This window comes from Bos taurus, chromosome 7 (genome assembly GCF_002263795.3).
Source record: "Bos taurus isolate L1 Dominette 01449 registration number 42190680 breed Hereford chromosome 7, ARS-UCD2.0, whole genome shotgun sequence".
Classification (NCBI taxonomy): domain Eukaryota; kingdom Metazoa; phylum Chordata; class Mammalia; order Artiodactyla; family Bovidae; genus Bos; species Bos taurus.
Genome location: NC_037334.1, coordinates 12143668 through 12164898, shown reverse-complemented (window position 1 = coordinate 12164898; position 21231 = coordinate 12143668). Strand labels below are relative to the sequence as shown.

Genomic DNA, 21231 nt, shown 5'->3' with positions numbered 1-21231 from the left:
TCCATTTTTCTTTCTCCCTCCTTTTCCTTCCTTTCTCCACCTCTTCTAGAAACACACACACACATCACATACAATCTCTCTTTGTTGTTCAGTCGCTAAGTCATGTCTGACTCTTTGCAACCCCATGGACTGCAACAATGCCAGGCTCTCCTGTCCTTCATCATCTCCCAGAGTTTGCTCAAACTCATGTCCATTGAGCAGGTGATGCCATCCAACCATCTCCTCCTCTGCCGCTCTCTTCCTTTGCCTTCAATCTTTCCCAGCATCAAGGTCTTTTCCAATGAGTCGGCTGTTCACATCAGGTGGCCAAAGTATTGGAGCTTCAGGTTTGGCATCAGCCCTTCCAATGAATATTCAGGATTGATTACCTTTATGATTGACTGGTTTGATTTCCTTGCAGTCCAAGGGACTCTTCAAGAGTCTTCTCCAGCACCACAGTTCGAAGGCATCAATTCTTTGGCACTCAGCCTTCTTTATGATCCCTCACATGTGTACATGACTATTGGAAAAACCATTGCTTTGAATACACGGACCTTTATCGGCAAAGTAATATCTTTGCTTTTTAAGACACTGTCTCCTTAATACATATTTATTAACACATAATTTATATTTAACACATGATCTCTCTTTAACATATATTTATCACGTAGTTACTCTGTGCCAGACACAGTGCTAGGGAGTCAATAGCCAGGGGAACACAGGATGGCAGGGTCCATCGTGGTGGCCTCGATGTCTGCCCCCAGGGCACTTGTGGCCAGGCTCAGACATGGACGGACCTGTGGGCAGCCTGCGACTCTCTCCTCCTCATTAATTTCACTATCAAACACTCCCAGCATCACAAGTTGTAGGTCTTATTTATTAAATATTTAACTAGGAGGAACCCAGCTGAGATGAAACCTCTCATTTGTGGCAGCCCCAGGAGAGAAGAACACGGGGCCTGCTGCTGGGATTAAGTGCGGCTGACGGGTGAGACCCAGGGTGCCGGAGGGGGCCACAGGCGGGGACATCCCTCATCCGAGGCGGAAAGACCCAGAGATAAAGAGAGCTGGGCCTTTTCCCAGTCTCACACAGGATGCCAAGGGGTGATGGAGCCAGGGACAGGACACTTATAAAAGTCTACAGCCAGAATAGGTAAATTCATAAAGAAAGAATGCAGACTAGCAACCGGGGGAAGAAGTGGGGGTGGGGAGTGACTGCTTAATAGGTGTGGGGTTTCCTTTTGGGGGGATGAAAATGTCCTGGAACGAGACTGGTGTACAACACTGTGAGTGCACTAAATGCCACTGAACTGTACACTTTAAAATGGCTGATGATCTAAATGGAAAAATAATTTGAAAAAGAACAGTTATATGTATTAATAAAACTGAAACACCTTGTTGTACACCTGAAACTTAACACAACACTGTTAATCAACTATGTAATATACAAAATACAGATTAAAAAATAAAAAGGTTGATGGTTAATTATATGTGAATTTTACTACCATCTTTTAAAAAATGGAAAAATTACCCATTATAAAGAGTTCTGTTTCCTCTACTCCAACTATTAGCTCTAAGGCTGATGAACTAATTTCTTAAAAATTAACACATTTATGTACGAAGTGCTCACTACCCACATCCCTGGCCCCCTACTTAGCACAAGGAACCATCATATCATTTATGCTCACGGTCCTGGGAGGGAGATGCCAACAGGTCCTTGGTTTTACAGAGAGGTGAATCCACAGCTCAGAGAGGGTAAGTGCCTTGCCCTAGGTCACACAGCTCCAACTCCAGTCCACCTACTGTCTGAGTGTTCTTAACTACCCAGTGCTCTCTGCCAATCCCAGCTGAACTTTAGAATCACCTGGGGAGTTTTTTTAAATCCCCATGCCTAGGGATAGTCCTGGACCAATCTCATCACCATCTGTGGGGTGAGGCTCAGGGCATCAGCATCTTTAAAACTTTCAGGTAGACTGCAACTAGAGCCAACCTCACCTGGGGGATTTTGCTGAGATACAGTTTGGGATTGAGCAGGTCTGGGGTGAGGGACAGAGATTCTCATTTCCAACAAGCTCCCCTCCAGGAAGGTTCTGCAACAGCACATCCACAGAACTTGCCACGATGACGGAATGCTCTCATCTGTAAGGTCTGATACAATAGTTACTAGCCACACATGGCAACTAAGCACGTGACATTTGGCTGCTGCAACTAAGGGACTGACTTGTTTATTTTGTTTAATTGTAATGAATTTTTAAGTGGAAATAGCTCTGTGGGGCTAGTGGCTACCTTACTGGGCAGTGTAGGTCTAGACAAATTCCAAGGAAAGAAAGATGCAAGACATCCAACAGGTTAGAAAAAATTATATCCTCGAACTTGAATAAATAACGTAGAGTCTTGAAAATAACCCAGAGCTCATTCTCTTTGCCTGTGTCATTTTTCTTCTTAATTTTTGGCTGCACCACCCAGCATGCCGGATCTTAGTTCCCTGATGAGGAATCGAACCTGCACTCCCTGCAGCAGAAGTTGGGAGTCTTAAACACTAGATGGCTAGGGAAGTCCCTGACTACATCTTTAAGTGACCCAAGACCTGGCACAAAGGATGAGAAGACATCTTCAAGAGCCAAAAAGTTGATTCTTCTCCGTTCTTTTTTTTTTTTTTAAAGCATCTCTCACCTGCTCAGAAACCCTCGCCTGTTCCCTTCATCAGCCCTACCTTGGGTCTCCCCAACCTACCCCTTTCACCATCTAGACAGAATCCTCTAGGAAAGAGACCGCCAGCCTCACCACACCTGCTCCTCATCTTTCCTGCTCCCTGCTGCTGCTGCTAAGTCACGTCAGTCGTGTTCAACTCTGTGCGACCCCATAGACGGCAGCTCACCAGGTTCTTCTGTCCCTGGGATTCTCCAGGCAAGAACACTGGAGTGGGTTGCCATTTCCTTCTCCAATGCATGAGAGTGAAAAGTGAAAGTGAAGTCACTCAGTCATGTCCAACTCTTAGCGACCCCATGGACTGCAGCCTATCAGGCTCCTCCGTCCATGGGATTTTCCAGGCAAGAGTACTGGAGTGGGTCGCCAGTGCCTTCTCCGTTCCTGCTCCCTGCTGCTGCTACTGCCAAGTTGCTTCAGTTGTGTCTGACTCTGTGCGACCCCATAGACAGCAGCCCACCAGGCTCCCCCGTCCCTGGGATTCTCTAGGCAAGAACACTGGAGTGGGTTGCCATTTCCTTCTCCAATGCATGAAAGTGAAAAGTGAAAGTGAAGTCACTCAGTCGTGTCCGACTCTTCGAGACCCCATGGACTGCAGCCTACCAGGCTCCTCCGTCCATGGGATTTTCCAGGCAAGAGTACTGGAGTGGGGTGCCATCGCCTTCTCCGTCCTGCTCCCTAGAGCAACCCAAATCAAGCCCACACCTCTCCTCAGATCTCTTCTAGTTCAGGTGTCAGTACCAACACCCTCTGTCTTCACCACCCTGTTTTCTCTCCTGCTTTATTTCTGCACTGTAGCACTTAACCGCACGTCAACTGGAGCCTTTACGTGGTCCTTGGTCTGTCCCCCAGCTAGATGTTAGCCACATCAGGGCAGAGGTTTGGGTCTGTCTGTCTGTGTCTGTGTTCTAGTGCTTGTACTAAGGAGAAAGCAAAGAGCTTCAGCCACCTGTCAAGCATCTACACTGTGCCAAGCATGATATTTTTCACTCATCATATTGATTTCATCCTTAAAACATCCCTGGGCAGAAAATACTATTCCCATTGTGCGGATGAAGAAACTGAGGATCGCTGAAGTTCAGTATCTTTCCTCTCTGACAGTTGGCAACACCAACTGTCAGAGAGGGCCCCAGTCCTGGCTGACCTCAATGTCTCTTAACTATTCCCTTATACTATCTCTTCCTATAGGCATGCCAACCTCTCTGAAGCACACGTTTTCCCAGGCATAACCTGAGCATCTGCCCCATCTGGGCCTTTGTTCCTGCCATGCCATTAGCTGTCCCATGAGGTTTCCCCATTTGTTAGATTTGAGACCTTGGCAGAGCACTGGTGCAAGCCAGGAGTGGAGGAGACCACCTTCCAGAAAAAAAGAGTGGAGTTAAGATGCCCAAAGAAAGTAAAAGTTGTTTCCAGCAAGAACGAGTCCTTGTCCTTCAGAGCCAGGGATCGAGTTTAGTCTCTGAGCCTCAGTGCGAACATATGTTACATGGGGGCAAAAATAAACCCACCAAGCCCGCAGGACTGATGTAAAGATTAAATCAGTCAAAGAGCTTCCCATCCAGCCTGAGGACTCCTAAGCTCTCCATACAGAGACGCTACCAACTAGACTTGAAAAACACTTCCTCTTTATTGGAGCTCCAGTGAAATTCCAGGCACGAACAGGCATAAGGACTGAAGAGACGAAACCCATCATAAATGCGGCAAATGATCCAGTTGCTTTTGGGGGGACAGCAAGGCGCAGATCCTGTTTGGTTAGTTGGAAGAGCTGTGACTAACACTAAATGCTTGGACAGCTTGCTCTAAATCACGTGGTAGCTACCGCACCCTGAAATAAGAGGGTTTTCAGCACCAACATAAGCACACAATAATAAGGGCAAACTCTGATTCCACACCCACCATGTGCCAGGCATTAAGTGCTGTTTAAGCCTTATAACAACCCCACGAGACAGGAACTCATGTTATACCCATTTTACAGATGAGGAAATTGAGGTCCAGAAGGTGAAGTACTTGTCCAGCATTAAGAGGTTGGAAAGAAGCAGAGCTGGGATTTAACCCAGGTAGCCTGGTTCTACAGCCCTCCCTCTTAACCACTACACTGCTTCAAACCCGACGTAGAATCAAAGAACCCCTCAGTGTCTATAGAACCTGGTGCCACTTCCCCAAAAGCTATCTGTGACAGATGTCTCTAGAGAAAATGGAGCTAACGATGCGACCAGGGACATCACAAAGGAAACACAGATAGCCCGTATGGATCTGGAAAATGCTCTGCATCTTTGCAAACTGAAGAAACGTATATTGCATCACAAAGAGAGTCCATTTTTTTCACTTATCTGATTGGTTATGATGTAAAATCAAGGACAGCTAGCTGGGCCACATGATCAGGGAAACAGAACCTCAGAGTTTAAAAAGACACAGTCTAGCTGTTCCTGGCAACCTGGCCCCAAAGCCTGATAGATGACCCAGCCATGCCACCTCCAGCAATCTGTCCTAAGGAAATAGTGAGGTCCTTGTAGTGTGGCTGGTATTGGAGGAAAGACAGCAAAACACTGTGTACACACAAAAGACCCTATTTTCTGTGATGGAAAACAAAAGGTATACACGTGTCAGGTGGAAAACAGGAATGATGCTGCCATTCCCTTTGGAGTAAAAGTCTTCTCTGTGGTCCACACAATCTACCCTTGTCACCTGCCTCCCTGCACCTCCCCTCCCTTGCCTGACACATAGGAGGTGCTCAGTAAACATTTTTGAATGAATGAAATTTATCATGAACGCACTCTTCTCCCCCTTCACATCTCCAAGCTTATCTGTCTCAGGGGTGTCCTAGACATGCCCAAGGCCAGCCTTGGGTGTGGAGACTAAAGAAACAGAACCACTGTCTCCTCCAGCAGTACTCACCATGCCAGGAGCCCAAAGAAAGTGAGACACGATTTAAAAACTGGGCAACAGAAGGAGAAGGAGAGAGAAAGGAAGGTTGCAGCAGCTTTCATTCCAACATTTTCCAACTCCAGCTGAGACTTCCTTCTATATACTCATCTATATTTACATCAACGAATCTGTCAGTAGCAAGCCTGTTGCTGATAGTGTGGGATCTAAAGTTCAGAGAAAGCTGGCTCAGACACCCAGCTAGCAAGAGAAACTGTAAGTAAAATTTAAGTAACCCCCAAACCCTAAATCCACCCACTCAAGGAATCCGTGACATCTTTTACATCAAGATTTCTCAGTCTCTGCAATATTGACATCTAGGGTTGGATAGTTTTTCATGGATGGGAGCAGGAGTGTGCCGTCCTGTGCATTTTAGGATGCTCAGTACATCCCCAGCTTCTATCTGCTAAGTACCAGTGGCACCCCGCCCTCCACATTCGTGACAACCAAAAATATCTCCAGACATTGCCAAAAGTCCCCTGGAAGGCAAAATCACCCCCAGTTCAAAAGCACTGCTCCACATGCAGCCTAGGAAAAACTCCAAACCAATCAACTGTTCTTTCCATACTCCTCCTCGACTTCCCAAATTTCAAGTCACCTAGTCTCCAAATCTCTTTTCAGATTCAAGGAAAGAGGCGGCAACAGTTTTAAGACTTGAATGCAACCTCTAGACCAGATTATTTTCAGTCTGAAAATATTCAGCACTGTGGACACAGCTTTACGCACAAAGATGTTCATTGTGCTGTTGTTTATAAACAAAACAAATGACTGGGGTTGGTTACAAGAAGTATGGTATATCCATAAAGTGGAATGTCATCAGATATTAGCAACAGTCTTTTCTGGAGTTGATGCCAACCCATACAGCACCACTGTGTGGATTTAAATAAGACGCCCCTTTTGCAAGTTGTTAGGTCCATCTGTCAAAAGATTGTCATAATATCTTCATTTTGCTAGAACAAGATACTTAAGCTTTCATCATCTGAGAAACTAAAATAATAAATGCACAGTTATGATAGGAGATACAATACCCTTGTGCAGTGTGCAGTCTATACAGCTCTACACGGTAGTCCTGATGTTGCTGTCCAGGAATATCTAGTGGCATGCAAATGTGTTCATAAAAGCTTATATCCATAAGCAAAGATGGAATGAAATAGATTAAAATGTCACCAGAGATTCACTCTGGATAGGAGAGTATGCATGTATTTCATATTCTTTGTACTTCAGATATTCAACAAATGAAGAGGATAGGCCTCCTGGAGGAGGTTACTTTTGGGCTGAGACTTAAACGAAGAGGAGTCAGCCATTGGGAGACCTGGAGAAACAATGATGCAAGCGGCGGGAAGCGCCAGCACAGATGCCTCCAGATGCAAAAGCCGGATTTGAGCAAAAAGGGTCAGTGGGGCTGGGACAGAGTGGAAGGGGTAGAGAATGGAAGAAATGAGATCAAAGACAAAACAGGGACTTTTTAGATCATGAGGGGCCTTGTAGAACCTAGTACATCTATAATCTGCAATCTCTGACCAGTGAGGAAGCATCTGGGACATTTACCCAACCTACTTGGAAGAGAGATATTCCATTAGCCCACCACTATTAACCAAGGGAGCAAAATCCAAGGAATTCCACTTTTAGTCCCAGTACTGAAATTAAAAAAAAAAAATGGAAGTGCTGTTTCCAGAATTTTAATAATCTTTGTCAAGAACACTCTTAATTTTCCTCATCACTACTCAACAAACACTCGTGCATCATACAATGTGGGAACTGTTGGCGGATGTGAGAAAGGTACATCACTGTTCCCTGCCCTCAAGGAGCTTTCTAATGAGAGGTAAGACACAAGCATACCATCTTACTGCTTTTCACAAAGCAAGCAAGAGTCACTTAGCATTGAGGGTGGTAAGTGGAAGGATTCAATCTCCAAGCCAATAAGAACATCAAGTATCAGAGACCCAGACACGGACACCCACCCTTCCACACACCCTGAGATCTAACACCACCCATCCACCCACCCATCCATCCATTTCCATCCATCTATTCATCCATCCATTCATCTTTTTACTCTTCAGTCCAGTCACCTGCCATCTATTATCCACTCATATATTTGCCCATTCATCCTTTCTTTCCTTCATCACTCATTCATTCATCCATCTGTCCACCACCCATCTCCTTATCACCCATCAATCTACTTACCCACCCACTTATAACCCATCCATCCAGTATCATTCATCTTTTCTTTGTCTCATCAATCCATCCTGCCCTCCTTCATTCCATCTAACCCATTCACCTATTTGTCCATCTGTCCAACCCTCCACAAATCTATCCAACTATCTACTCATCTGCATAAGATACTTCTCCCCTCTAAATCACAAATATTCATCAATGATCCTAAACTTTAGACTCTGTTGTGATTAGGAACAGGCCAAATTGTTAAAATTCTACATTCTAACAACTCTTCCAAAAAATTTTGACTATTCTAATTTGTGCAAGACCCAAATGCTCCAAGTCCTTATAAGACCTGCACAGAAGCTGGCCTATTCTCACTAGTTTGAAGTCTTTGATGTCTTCAAAGATGGTACACTTAGAAAGCAGGGTATGGTTAGAAGAAGGGGAAGTTGTAAGCAGACTGGAAAGAGCCTGGCAGTGGGGTATAGGGAATGGGAGAGGAAGTTGATCAGGGATATAGACAAGGATTGCTGAGATGAGAAAAAATTTGCCTGGGCCTTGGAATCATGGAATTCTAGTATCTACAAATATTGATAACATGACCCCCCTGATTGTTTTCCCCTTGAATTCTACATTGGCGCAATGGTGGTTCAGTTGATAATCCAGGAAGATGGGGTCTCAAGATAGATACCAAAGAATAAGAGAGATCAAGGGGATTAAGAGCCTTGGCAAGCAAAGGCAGAATAATAACTAATACTATGCAGCACATAGGACTTTCCTGGTGGCTCAAGTGGTAACGAATCTGCCTGAAATGCAGGAAACCTAGGTTTGATCCCTGGGTTGGGAAAATCCCTTGGAGAAGAGAATGGCAACCCACTCCGGTATTCTTGCCTAGAGAATTCCATGGACAGAGGAGCCTGCCAGGCTACAGTTGATGGGGTTGCAAAGAGTCAGACACGACTGAGCGACGAACACTTTCACTTTCACATAGCACCTACTATGTGTCATGCACTATTCCAAGCATTGGGTCAGAAAGGCCACTCAAATAAGCCCATCCTTCCTTCTTCCCTCTCATCAATCCATTGTTGCATTCATCCATATATAAACACATATAGCGCTAAGTTCCAGGCACTATTTTCTAAGCGTAACATGTATTAACTAATTTGATCTTCCCAGATAGGTGCTATTAGAACCCCCTTTAGACAAACTGGGAAACTGAGGCATAGAATAACTTAAATGACTTGAGCAAGGTCACACAGCTAGTGACTAGCAAGAGTTAGTATTGGAACCCCATTCCCCTGGCTCCAGAGTCCATGCTCTCAAATCAGCCCTGATACTCCTCTACTAACAGCAATTGCCAATGCCTAAGACACAGGTTGACTTTCAGAAGACAAGGAAGAACAGAGGCTGTCTGGCTGACCCAGCCCTTAGAGAGAAGGATGGGTAGACTGTGAAATGGCTTAGCCAGTGCCTGTCAGATGGCTGGTGTTCCATAAATGCTGATGAATCTCAGCTGATTCTAGCTGAAGCGACATTCCCAAGTACACAGACTAAAATTAACACCTTGAATTCATTCATTCCAAAATTATTTATTCAGTACTGCAGCACTGTTCATAATAGCAAAAAAAAACAAGAAACCTGGAAACATCCCAAATGTCCATCATCCAGGAAGGTGGATAAATTGTTGTATCATCGCAGAATATAATATTATACAGAGAAAAATAAATGACCTCCAGCTACACTCAAATAAGAGAGATGAATCTTAGAAACATACAATTGAGTGAAAAAAGCAAGGGCAAGTTCCAGAAGGCTAAAAAGGCTCAGAAACCACGAAAGTAAAACATTAGAGTTAAGGCATATGTAAATGTGTGATAAAACATCTTTAAAAAGAAAGAAAGGGAATAAGACACACCCAATCCAGGGGCTTCCCTGGTGGCTCAGTGGTAAACAAGCCGCTCGCCAGTGCCAGAGACATGGGTTCGATCCCTGGTCTGGGAAGATTCCACACGTTGTGCAGAGCAACTAAGCCCACGCGTCTAACTACTGAGCTTGTGCTCCAGAGCCTGAGAACCAGAGCTACTGAAGCCCGCGTGCCCTAGAGCCCGAGCTCCAATGCAAGAGAAGCCACCACAATGAGGAGCCTGCACTCCACAACCAGAGCGCAGCCCCTGCTCCCTGAAACTAGAGAGAGCCCACGCAGTAACGAAGACCCACCACAGCCTAAGTAAATAAATGAATAAATAAATAAAATTACACACCCAATCCAAGAGAGAGTGTTGCCTTTGGGGGAGTGAGTGGGGGAGGGGCGGGAAGCCAAGGCAGGGTCAGAGGCTATAGGTAGAAGTAAATTACTGAGCATGTTCTAGTTCAGAGGGATCCCCAAACCAGCAGGATCAGCAGCTCCCGGGAACTTGCTAGAAATGAAAATTCTCGGGTTCCACCCGAAACCTTTTGAATCGGAAACTCTGGGGGCAAAGCCCAACCACCTGTGCTTCAACAGCCCCCCAGGACATAGTGGTGTGGGCCCAAGGGTAAGCATCTCGGCCCTGCAGCAGGTGCTGCTGACGCTGCAGGCCTGGGGACCACACTTTGGGAGCCACTGTTCTAGTTCTTTACTCAGGTAGCGGATCCATCAGTGTGTTTCCATATGGTATTAAAATAAATAAGGAAAAACAAACGAAAGGAGAGACAATATTCAGAATGTGTTGTGAACCCAGAACAGGATTAAAGCAAGTCACTGTTCAAATAAGGTGCAAGAAAACATCCCAGAGTCACGTATTCAGCTACTGTAGGTGCCAAGCACAGGGCCAGAGTGGTGACCACAACAGACCTAGCCCTGGCAATCATGGATCTACAGTATCCATTCTGATACTCTCCCCCATTCTGATGCTTTTTACAAAATAATCATATCCACCACATGCTTTCATGTATCTTTTAATCCTCTCATGATGTCCTGGTTGTAGGACTACTATGCCCATTTTACAGACGAAGAGACTGAGGCACAGCTACTGGGAGTTGGAGCTAAGATGTACAACCGGAGCCACCTATTCCCAAACCCTTTGCTTCACCTCCACCAGTATCACCTTCCCTCCCAACCTCTTCTCCTTTTAGCCTCCAACCCTGGTGCTTATTACTCAAACAAGCACATCCCTCCATGGACACCACAAACATTTCATAGCAGCAAGTGAGGATCAGCAGAGGTTCCCATGCCCATTATTACTAATAAAGGAAATAACAAAGGTTAATGGAACAAAAAAACACAACAGGTTCTCCAAACTTATGGTTGCTGGCAGGGGGCGGGGGAAGGATGGGGAGAAGGGACAGTTAGCGAGCTTGGGATGGACATGTACACACTGCTATATTTAAAATGGATAACCAACAAGGACCTATTTTATAAGACAGGGAAATATCCCAATACAAAATAAGAAGTCTTTTTAAAACAAACAAACAAACCAAGAGTGCCTCTTCAAATAAAGAAAATCCCCTTGCCAAAAAAAATTTTTGTTAATTAAAATTAAATGGATAACCAACAAGGACCTACTGTACAGCACAGGGCACTCTCTTCAAGGTTATGTGGCAGCCTGGATGGGAGAAGAGTTTAGGGGAGAATGGATACATGTATATGGATGGCTGAGCCCCTTTGCTGTTCTCCTGAAACTATCACAACATTGTTAATCAGCTATACTCCAGGATCAAATAAAAAGTTTAATTTTAAAAAAAAGTTTTAAAAAAGGATATAGCAAGTTCTGGAAGGTCAGAAACTGGGTAACCCCCTCACAGAACAAGTTCTAGGTCTGTACGCAAGTCTCGTTTAAGACGAATCTGTCGGTTTTATTCTTAAGATCAGACTTCGCCCTCCTGCAAACGCTTGTATAAAAATACTTTAAAATTGGTTTAAAATTATATAATACTTTACGCACAGACCTAAAATGAGAACAGAACTTAACAGCATGAATATTATTTACTGGCAGGTGGGCGATGAAATTGCGTTTTCCTTCATTGCTCCATGGAGGGGGCGGGGTGGGCCTCTTAAATAGTGTTGTTGGGGGAAGGGCTGCTAATACCCGAGTTCCAGGTCCAACCTGAGTAAAGAGCACCTTATAGGAAGACCCAAGAATGTTCCCAAGCTGAAAAGAAGATAAAGCCGCCTCTGACCCAAGAGAGACGACAAAACTTGATCCGTATTTAACTCTGGAATTTCGCGCTTCAGAGCTGGGATCTCTCTCGCATTAGCTGCCTTAAATAAGTAGCTTCCAAAAGCACAATTCATTCCAAGATAAAGTCTCAGCTTTTCAGAGGAAAAAAAGTTACTTATCTTCATCTTTCCTGGGCACTGGCACCATCTCTGGCTCCCTACATCCCTGGGGTGTTAAGAATTCACTAGTAGATCGATAGCGAGCCGGAAGCAGCTGAATAGCACAGGGAGCTCAGCTTGGTGCTCTTCGATGACCTAGAGGGCTGGGATGTGAGGGTGGGTGGGAGGCTCAGGAAGGAGGGGATATATGTATACCTATAGCTGATTCACATTGTTGTCCAGCAGAAACCAGCGCAACACTGCAATGCAATTATCCTCCAGTTAAAAAGAAAAACTCAACAGTAGGGCCACCAAAGTCCTTGTTAGCCCCAAACTGCTGGGCTTTTCAAGATGTTAAAACCAGGACAGGGCCAGGCAAACAGGGACATCTGGTCACCCTACCCAGACAAGGACTAACGCCCGGTGGTTTTTGAACACCTGGATTCCTCTCCTGGAATGTTCCTTGTCTTCCTCTATGCTCCCAGGAAGTGAGGGAGAAGGGAGAAAGAAGAAAGACAGAAACTGTTGGGGAAGGGAAGGGGATGTAATCTAACAGCAAAGCTGAGCAGGGGTCTACTGCTCAACTCTCAGGAGTCGCCCAGGACGGCCACAGCAACTGTCCTAGGCCTGCGGTCTCCATCCTGCGTCGGACCCTTTGGCTCAGAAGAAGGAGAAGGGGCGGGGCAGAGAAGCTAATTATACACTTTGAAACTCCCTCACCTTGTCACCCACAAAGGAAGGAACCAAGGGAGAGGAAGACAATTTTACCTCAGACCAAAGAGAATAGAAAAATAGGTCAAGTGGCCATGTATTTCTCCTCCCCGCCCACAACTTAAAGCTTCCAGAGAGAAAGGAGAACGCAAATGGGCTTCCAAAGGGGAAAGGGGGAGGGGAGGGATAAATTAAGGCTTTGGGATTGAGATAAACAGACCACTATATAAAAAATAGGCAAACAGCAAGGACCTGCTGTACAGCCCAGGGAACTGTATTCAATAGTTTATAATAATCTATAAGGGAAAAGACTCTGAAAAAAAATACATATGCATAACTGAATCTTAAAGCTTTAAGCTGTATATCTGAAACTAACAACACTGTAAATCAATTGTATTTCAATTTAAAAGAAAAGGGTGCACGCTCAGATTAATAAATCCAAACCAGCCAGTCAACAGAGGGGCCCTTCTCTCCCACTCCTACCCAGAGAGCCTGGTTTCTCGACAACGTTTCCAAAATAGAACGTAAGGAGAAGAAAGTACTCTCCAATGTGATGGTTCATGCATTTTGGAGCTTTCTCTGTAACAGGAAACTGGGCTGAGCATTTCTCATGCCTGATCCCCTGTGACCTCCTCGAGAGTCTGCCCAGGAACATGAACTCAGAAGCAATATCCTCATCAACTGCATGAGGAAACCGAGGCTCTGATGCTCAAGGCCGCTCGTGAGTCATCTGAACCCAGGCCTGGCTGACCTAAAGCTCACAGTGCTCTCCCTCACCTCTGTTATATTTCACGGTACCACCTGCATCCTTTTATGAGGAGCTGAGTTAGCATCCCTGGAAATGTATAAACTGGGGTTTCAGGATGAACGATAGACCCCATATCTCTGGACTGATTCCACCTTCCTAGCGGTGCCTTCCATTGTTGAAGGACTGCATGTGTGTGCTTGCTACTGGGCGAGCAATGGGGCGGGGTGTCCATAAGCTCCAGGTACCCAACAGATATCAAGCCTGAATATTCACTGGAAAGGGACTGATGCTGAAGCGACGATACTTTGGCCACCTGAAGTGAAGAGCCAACTCACTGGAAAAGACTCTGATGCTGGGAAAGATTGAGGGCAAGAGGAGAAGGGGGTGGCAGAGGATGAGATGGCTGGACGGCCTCACTGACTGAGTGGACATGAATTCGAGCAAACTCCGGGAGATAGTGCAGGACAGGGAAGTCTGGCGTGCTATACAGTCCATGGGGTCACAAAGAGTCAGACATGACTTAGCTACCGAACAACAACCCAACAGATGTCCCCTCAAAAGCCCCAGGGGAAGACTCCACTCTCAAGGGGCCACTGCTCCCCGATTTCTCTAGCACTAACACTTCAGAGATCTTCTTTGGTCTATTAACTTCATGTATACACATGCCTCCCATCATCCCACCATCCGAACCTAAAACCCACTGAAAACCTAAAACATGGGTACACAGGTGAATCAGATCCCTATAATTTGGAAAATGGGTAAAGAGGGACATTTTTGTCATTCATTGGACAAACATTTATGGAGTACCTACTTTGTGCCAAATGTGCTGGGGTGGCAGTGGGGAAAAGGGTGGTGGGCAAAGGTCTCACAGCCTCAGAGGTCGACTTTTTATTGCCGAGGCACCGAACCAAAGCACCCCTCTCCATCAGAGACCTTCTTCTGCCACACTGGAGATCCCACTCCATTGCTAGACTTCAAACCAGAGCAGGCACATAGCTTCATATGACATCCTCACCCCTTCTAATTTCTCTGACTGGCACTTACTGCTATCACTTCTGCTACTCTCCACACATCCACAACCCTTTATGCTAAACCCTTGAGGCCAGACGCACTTTGGAGCTTAGAACACGCTGCTTTTAAAGGGATCACAGGATGGGAATGCAAAATGGCACAACCACTTTGGAAAACAGTTTGGCATTCTCTTACAAAGCTAAACACATTCTTACCACATAACCCAGCAAACCTACTCCTGGGTACTTATCTGAGAAATAAAATGTACATTCCCAAATGTTCCCACTAAAACCCATCTACCAATGTTTGTAGCAGCTCTATTCATAATCGCCCAAACTGGAAACACCCAAAATGTCCTGGGAAATGGAAGAATGCACTCTGCTCCAACCATCCCATGGAATACGACTCAGCACTCAAAAGAATGAATAAATGATACACACAACAACATGAGTGAATCTCAAAGGCTGCGTCCTGTCTGATTCTATTTATATGACCTCCTAAAAAAGGCAAAACTGTAAGGATAGAAAGAGTCTTCTCAGATAGCTCAGTGGTAAAGAATCCGCCTGCCAATGCAGAAGCCTCGATCCCTGGATTGAGAAGATCCTCTGGAGAAGGAAATGGCAACCCACTCCAGTATACTTGCCTAGGAAATCCCATGGACAGAAGAACCTGGTGGTCTACAGTCCATGGGGTCGAAAAGAGTCGGACACAACTTTGTGACTAGACAACAGCAATAAGGATGGAAAAAAGATCAGGGCTTGCATAGTGGGATGCTGACTCAGAGAGGACCAGGGGATATTCCAGGTTGATGAAATTATTCCCTATTTTGATTCTGGTGTTGGCTACATGACTGCATGCATCTGTCAAAACTCAGAACTATATGCTTAAAAGGGTGAATTTCACTGGAAGTAATTTATATTGAATACTTCAATAAACCTGGTTTTTGAGAAAAAGAAAAAAAAAAAAAGGATGCATCTATGATGTGACCTGGATACTCCAACTATAACTTGTGGACAAACAGCATGGTCAATCCCTGGAGGCTTGTTAGAAAAGACCCCACCCCAGTGACTTCATGGTGCAATGGTAGCCTGTCTGACTCCAGCGTGCGTGCTAAGTTGCTACAGTTGTGTCTGACTCTGTGACCCCATGGACTGTAGCCCACCAGGCTCCTCCGTCCATGGGATTCTCCAGGTGAGAATACTGGAGTGGGTTGTCATGCCCTCCTCCAGGGGAATCTTCCTGACCCAGGGATGGAACCCACGTCTCTTATGTCTCCTGTACTGGCAGGTGAGTTCTTCACCATTGAGTCACCTGGGAAGCCCCATCTGACCTCAAACCCCACTCCAAACTTGCTGGACAAAACTCACCATTTTAACAAGGCAATCCTCACACTCAGTTAAGTCTAGAAAGTACTACAATGTATATAAATAACACTTGCAGTGGGATGGCTGGAGCAGCACCCCAGAATCAAGCATACCTACCATTTCTTCAGTAAAATATACCAAAATGCACACCACGCTAAGTCGCTTCAGTCATGTCCAACTCTTTTCAACCCTATGGACTGAAGCCTGCCAGGCTCCTCTGCCCATGGGATTCTCTAGGCAAGAATACTGGAGTGGGTTGCCATATCTTCCTCCAAGGGATCTTCCCAATCCAGGGAGTGAATCTGCACCTCCATGCCTCCTGCATTGGCAGGTGGGTTCTTTACCACTAGCACCATCTGGGAAGCCCAAAATGCACACCAAGTAGGATCAATGAAGACCGTAAATTAAGAGTAGACATTGGGGTCAGCTCCAGGTAGGTTTTTAACTCCTCAATGAGCTGATCTTTTATTTGTCAGCATTTGGGGATTGTGGAGGGGGAAAAAGAAATCCCAAGGGAAAAGTCACACTAATATCTACTCCACAGAGTTTTGCTCTTCTGGAAATATCTGCCACACTGATCTAGGAGAAGAATCAGATAGCCATTCTCCCTTGCCCTTCTAGCACAATCTACTTTTCTGAGTGGGCCAAGGCTCTGATAATATGCTCCAACATCTCCCAGGGCGTCGACGTCTGCTTCTGATACAGAACATTCCTCTTTAGAGAGTTTTTTATTAAAAAAAAAAAAGTGGGCATCTGATGTGAGGGCACTCTGGGTTTCTCACTGAGATTCCCGAAAATAAAGGGTGAAAACCTGGGATCCTGCATGTGCTTCAGGAGAAGGAGCAGGATAAGACAGAGACCAGAGTCTGCGGCTCTTGCCATGGCCCACATTCCTACACAGTGCTCAGGGGACGATCTGCTGGCATCAGCAGGGCTGGAGGAAGATGACATTCACACTGGCGCCGGGAAGAGCGTCAGGAGTGAGTGGCATTAATTGGGGGCTTGAGGAAGGTTGACAGATGCACCTTATTGAGCTGACAGATTTGAGCTCTTTAGAAGTCATCATCAGAGCCCGTCACAGCCATATTTAAATCAGCCTTCCCATCCACGAGAACACGGAACCCAGGTGTGTGGTCCAGACAGCTCTGCTGACTGGACTCCTTCGAGAGTGAAGGAAACCAATGGAAACCCGAACATCAAAGATTTCCATGTGGGTTTTCTGACTTAGGAAGAGAAAAATGAAATTCCTGAGAATCTCTTTAAATCTGCTGGCTTCAAGCTGAAGCTGCCGAGGACAGTGGGGTGCGGAAATGGAGCTTGGGGCGGGGTGGTGGATCACAGTGGCAAAGTGCCCATGAGCATGGAGAATGCAAGGTTGCACCCTCCGCCAGCGTACCATGCTGGAATTTGCATGTGGAGGTAACGCTTAGGCCCTAGGAGCCCACAGCCAAGTTCATGGGATTCGTAATGACTCCTCCTTCACATGACAGTGAGAAATCTGCTTTGCCCACTCACCTGTGACCCTCAGTAAATGCTACTTCCAAGTACACGTCATCCGCTCTTAGGTACAAACTCAAAGAGAAACGCCTTCCCCACAAAGTTCCACCAAAGACACACACAAGAATGATCCCAGCACCACAGTCTGGAAATTACTCAAATGGCCCTCAACCATAGAACCGAGAGCTACACTGCAGAGAGTCAACAATAAAGTAGCACACAGTGTTGAGAAGGAAAACCAACAATGACCTGAAGTGACATGGATCCATCTCACAGACAGATTGTTGAGCGGGGAAAAAAAAAAAGCCAGACACAGAGGAACACAGCCTCTGACTCCATTTCCAGGAGGCTTAAAAGGAGTCCAAATGAACCCATGGGGTCAGAAGTCGGGGTAGCGGTAACCCTTGTAGGGGGATTAACTGGAAGGGGGCAGGAGGGGACTTTTGGGGAGCTGGTCACTTTCTTTTCCTTGGCCCAGATGCTAATGGCATGAATGTTCACTTACTAAGCTGGACTTGACTTGGGTACTTTCCTCTCTCTATATAAACACAGGAAAATATATACATATATGTAAGTCATTACTTTTAAAGTTCTAAATAAGTACTTAAACACATTTTTGAATGGCAGAAATATTTGGATACTCAAGTCAATGTTCTGCCCCGGTACCCTGACTCCTCATGTTTCCATACATCCCATCTCTTTGCACTGGCCCAGATTTCCTTACCCAGCCCCCATCTCTCTGTCCCCTCCCCTCTCATCCTCTCTCCTTCCCCCCGCTCCTCCCCAGAAAGCTCAGTCCTGGATGATTCTGCTTGGGGACAGATTAGGGGAGTGGAGAGCTCTCCCCTTTGACCCTTTGAGAGTGGGACTGTATAATGTGTTTGCTGCCTCGGGGAACAGAAACTGACAGCAAACAGCAAAATGCACAAACTCATCACGAAGCTCCTGAGAGCATGAAAGCCAGAGAAAACCTCTCAAGGACCGAATGCTCTCAGGTCACCTGCATCTCTCTTTTAAGATTCCTCCTTCCAAAGGACTGTTGCCATCCCCTCCCCAACAGTCCTCTGATCTGCAGGATTCAAGCTGGACTGGGGTGAGCTAAGGACACATTTGGACTCCCACCTTCTTCCTTTCCTCTTAGAAGACTCTAAATACAGGCTCCGGAAGGCAATCTAAAACCATTTTCAACCCGGAAACCTGTCAGCCCAGTGAATCCTTCCTGGGCACCTCCGACTTATCTGATCCTGCACACACTGACATCTTGCCATTCTCTGTGCCCTCCTACTCCTCCAGGGATTGAGAGGAGACAGGCAGAGTGAATACAAGACGCCGGACCATTTCAACAGATCATCACAAGGTTGAAACTTGGGAGGCAAAGACCTGGCTCCTGCCTGGGGCACCCATCAAAATGACATCATGATTAGTGGTACACCCCTCCCAAAAGACAGCCGCTGAACCTCTGAATTTTCACCACCCTCCAAGTAGACTGTTCACACACACTCCAAAAGCTCAGAGCCCTCTGTTGCAGTTTCGGCGCCCAGAAGCCCAAATCCTGCTCAAAGTGGATCCACCAGCCAACATGTTCCTCCAATAAGCAACCCCAGGACTACCCAGGGCTCAGCCTTGTAGGGTGTATAACAGTCAAAACCATATGCAAAGAGGATGGGGGGATCATCAGTGAAGCCCAGGGACCCAGCCAGTCCTGTTCCTGTTCATTTTTACACTGAGGGCAGCCAGTTGGAACTCAGCCGAGGAGCGGCACACTTGGGCACGGCACGGTGTCCGGCCAGCCTGGGGAGCAGGGTGCATTCCCCCGACTTGGAATCTGGGTCATGCTTAGATAACTGCTAGAAAGCCCGACTAATTACCCATCCTTGCCTGCCTACATCTCAACAGATGTTAAGCCCTCCTCAAGGTTTATTTCAAGCAGGCACGAATTTAAAGAAACACGGGGGGATCTGCATTTTAATAGCATCTCCACAGAGGGAAATCTGGACTCCACCTTCTTCCTCTGGAGCTTTAATTTAAAAAAAAAAAAAAAAAGGCATTTACCTGCCCGAGATGTCCACATGGAGGCTGACTCTCCTGGTGTCCCCTCCTGGGTCTCTAGGGTGGAAGAAGCCGATTCCAACCCAAGGCCTGACACGGCACCCCAGGAAGGACCTGGCACCTCATTTTCTCTTGTCCTGTCTTTCTTATGGAAGTGGCCCATCCTGGGTCTTTCAGGTCAGGGCCCCAGATGGGGCAAACTGGGATGTATCCTACACCCCGAAAGATGATGAGATCCCTAATCAGTGGCAGAAGGCAATGGAACCTGCAGACATGGGGGAGAATAAATGCCCCTCATCCCTTCCCAGCCAGCGGCCCACTAGGGAATATTCATTCTGGCCAGTGCTGGCCCCTCCGTATGAAGGCCATATGCTCTCATACTGGCTCTTGGCCCTGGGAGCCCCTAGGTCCCCTCCTTGAGAGGGCGGCCCCCAACCTCGGGGCCAGCAGAGGTGGAGAGGCCTGAGAGCTGAGACTGGGCCCGGCTCTAGAGATAACCGTGGACTCTGGTGAGGGGCGGCTAGGGAAACCCAGCCAAGGCCTTCCCCCGCCCCGGTCCTTCCCTTGCCCCGGCCAGAGCACCCAGGCCCTGGCCGGGTCCATGCTCATTCCGGAGAACTCTGACCCACCCGGAACTGGCTCTAAAGGCCCCTGTACGACCCCCAGGGCCCAGCCCTCCTTCCGAAATCGGTCCTTAGAAGGAATCCACTCCCCCTGGCACCCCCCAACCCCAAGCCTGCACAGTAGCTCAACCCAGATCGGGGTGGAGAGACGCTCCGCACTCCTCCCTGGTGCCCCCTCTCCCACCCCCTGGAAGACCCCCCCCACCACCACCTCCCATCAACCCCCGGGTCTCTCTCCCAGCCTGGAAGAGGGGAAGCGGAGGGAGGAGGGGGAGGCGCAGCTGCCGGGGGTTCGGGGCAAAGGATATGGCCATTCGGTGATCTTTTTGGCGTATTTTCTCACCACGTTGTCCTCGCTGAAGAGGAATAGAGACCGGTTGACCGTGAGGCAGTTCTGTCGGACGGGGATGGGGTTGTAGAGGGCCATGGTCCGCGCTCTCTGCGCCATTGACTGCTTGTACATCCTTTGCGCCCCGGGCTGCCCGCCCTGCCGGCTGCCCCCGGCTCCTCGCCCGCCTCCGGCGCCCACGACCACCCCGGCGGCTGCCCCGGAGCCTCCTCCCCCGTAGCGGGCCGGCATCTCGTCTCCGAAGCGGGCCATTCTGCAAAGAGCAAAGGGCTCCGGGTTACGCTGCGGCGAACGATGCGGAAGGCGCCGCCGCCGCCGCCGATGCTGTGAAGACGGCGGCCGGAGCTGCGACTGCGGAGACGCTCCACGGCCCAGCCCATCGGGCGGCGGCGGCTCGGCGCCTCGGGTCGGGGGCTCACAAGGCGGCTGCCCGGCCCCAGCCGGGGATAGCAGCAGCTCGGGACATCTTCCTGGCTGACCCCGGAGAAGGAGGGGCTGGAGGAGGGTGCGGGGGCGGGGCGCGGGGGCCGGGGAAGGGGGGAGGGGAGAGAGAAGCGAGGCAAAAAATAACCGAGGAAGGAATCCAGGCAATCCCCAATCCACCCACTCCGGAAAAAAAAAAAAGGGAGGGGGGGAAGGCAGTTTAAAAAAAAAAAAACGCACACCCCCTTTAAGACTCGAAGGATTTGCAAAGGACTCCCCCCGGGACGCAGTGGAAGCTTCAAATCCCCTCCGGGGTCCGGGTCAGGCTGGCATCTTGCAAAAGCAGTGCGCTCGGCCCATTAAAACAATTTTTATTAAAAAAAAAAAAAAAAAGCAAGT

The 21231-nt window shown here is 47.4% G+C and overlaps 1 protein-coding gene across 2 annotated transcripts in view; it reads right to left on the bottom strand.

The window, feature by feature from the left end:
• Nucleotides 1–20893, bottom strand: part of CACNA1A (calcium voltage-gated channel subunit alpha1 A) — a 253311-nt gene extending 232418 nt beyond the window's left edge. The window contains exon 1 of one of the 2 annotated variants that reach the window (XM_024993853.2): nucleotides 20369–20893. In XM_024993853.2, coding sequence (XP_024849621.1) covers nucleotides 20369–20661 — 293 coding nt within the window. In that variant the 5' untranslated portion in view covers nucleotides 20662–20893. 2 annotated transcript variants of the gene reach the window in all.
• Nucleotides 20894–21231: the final 338 nt, after the last annotated feature.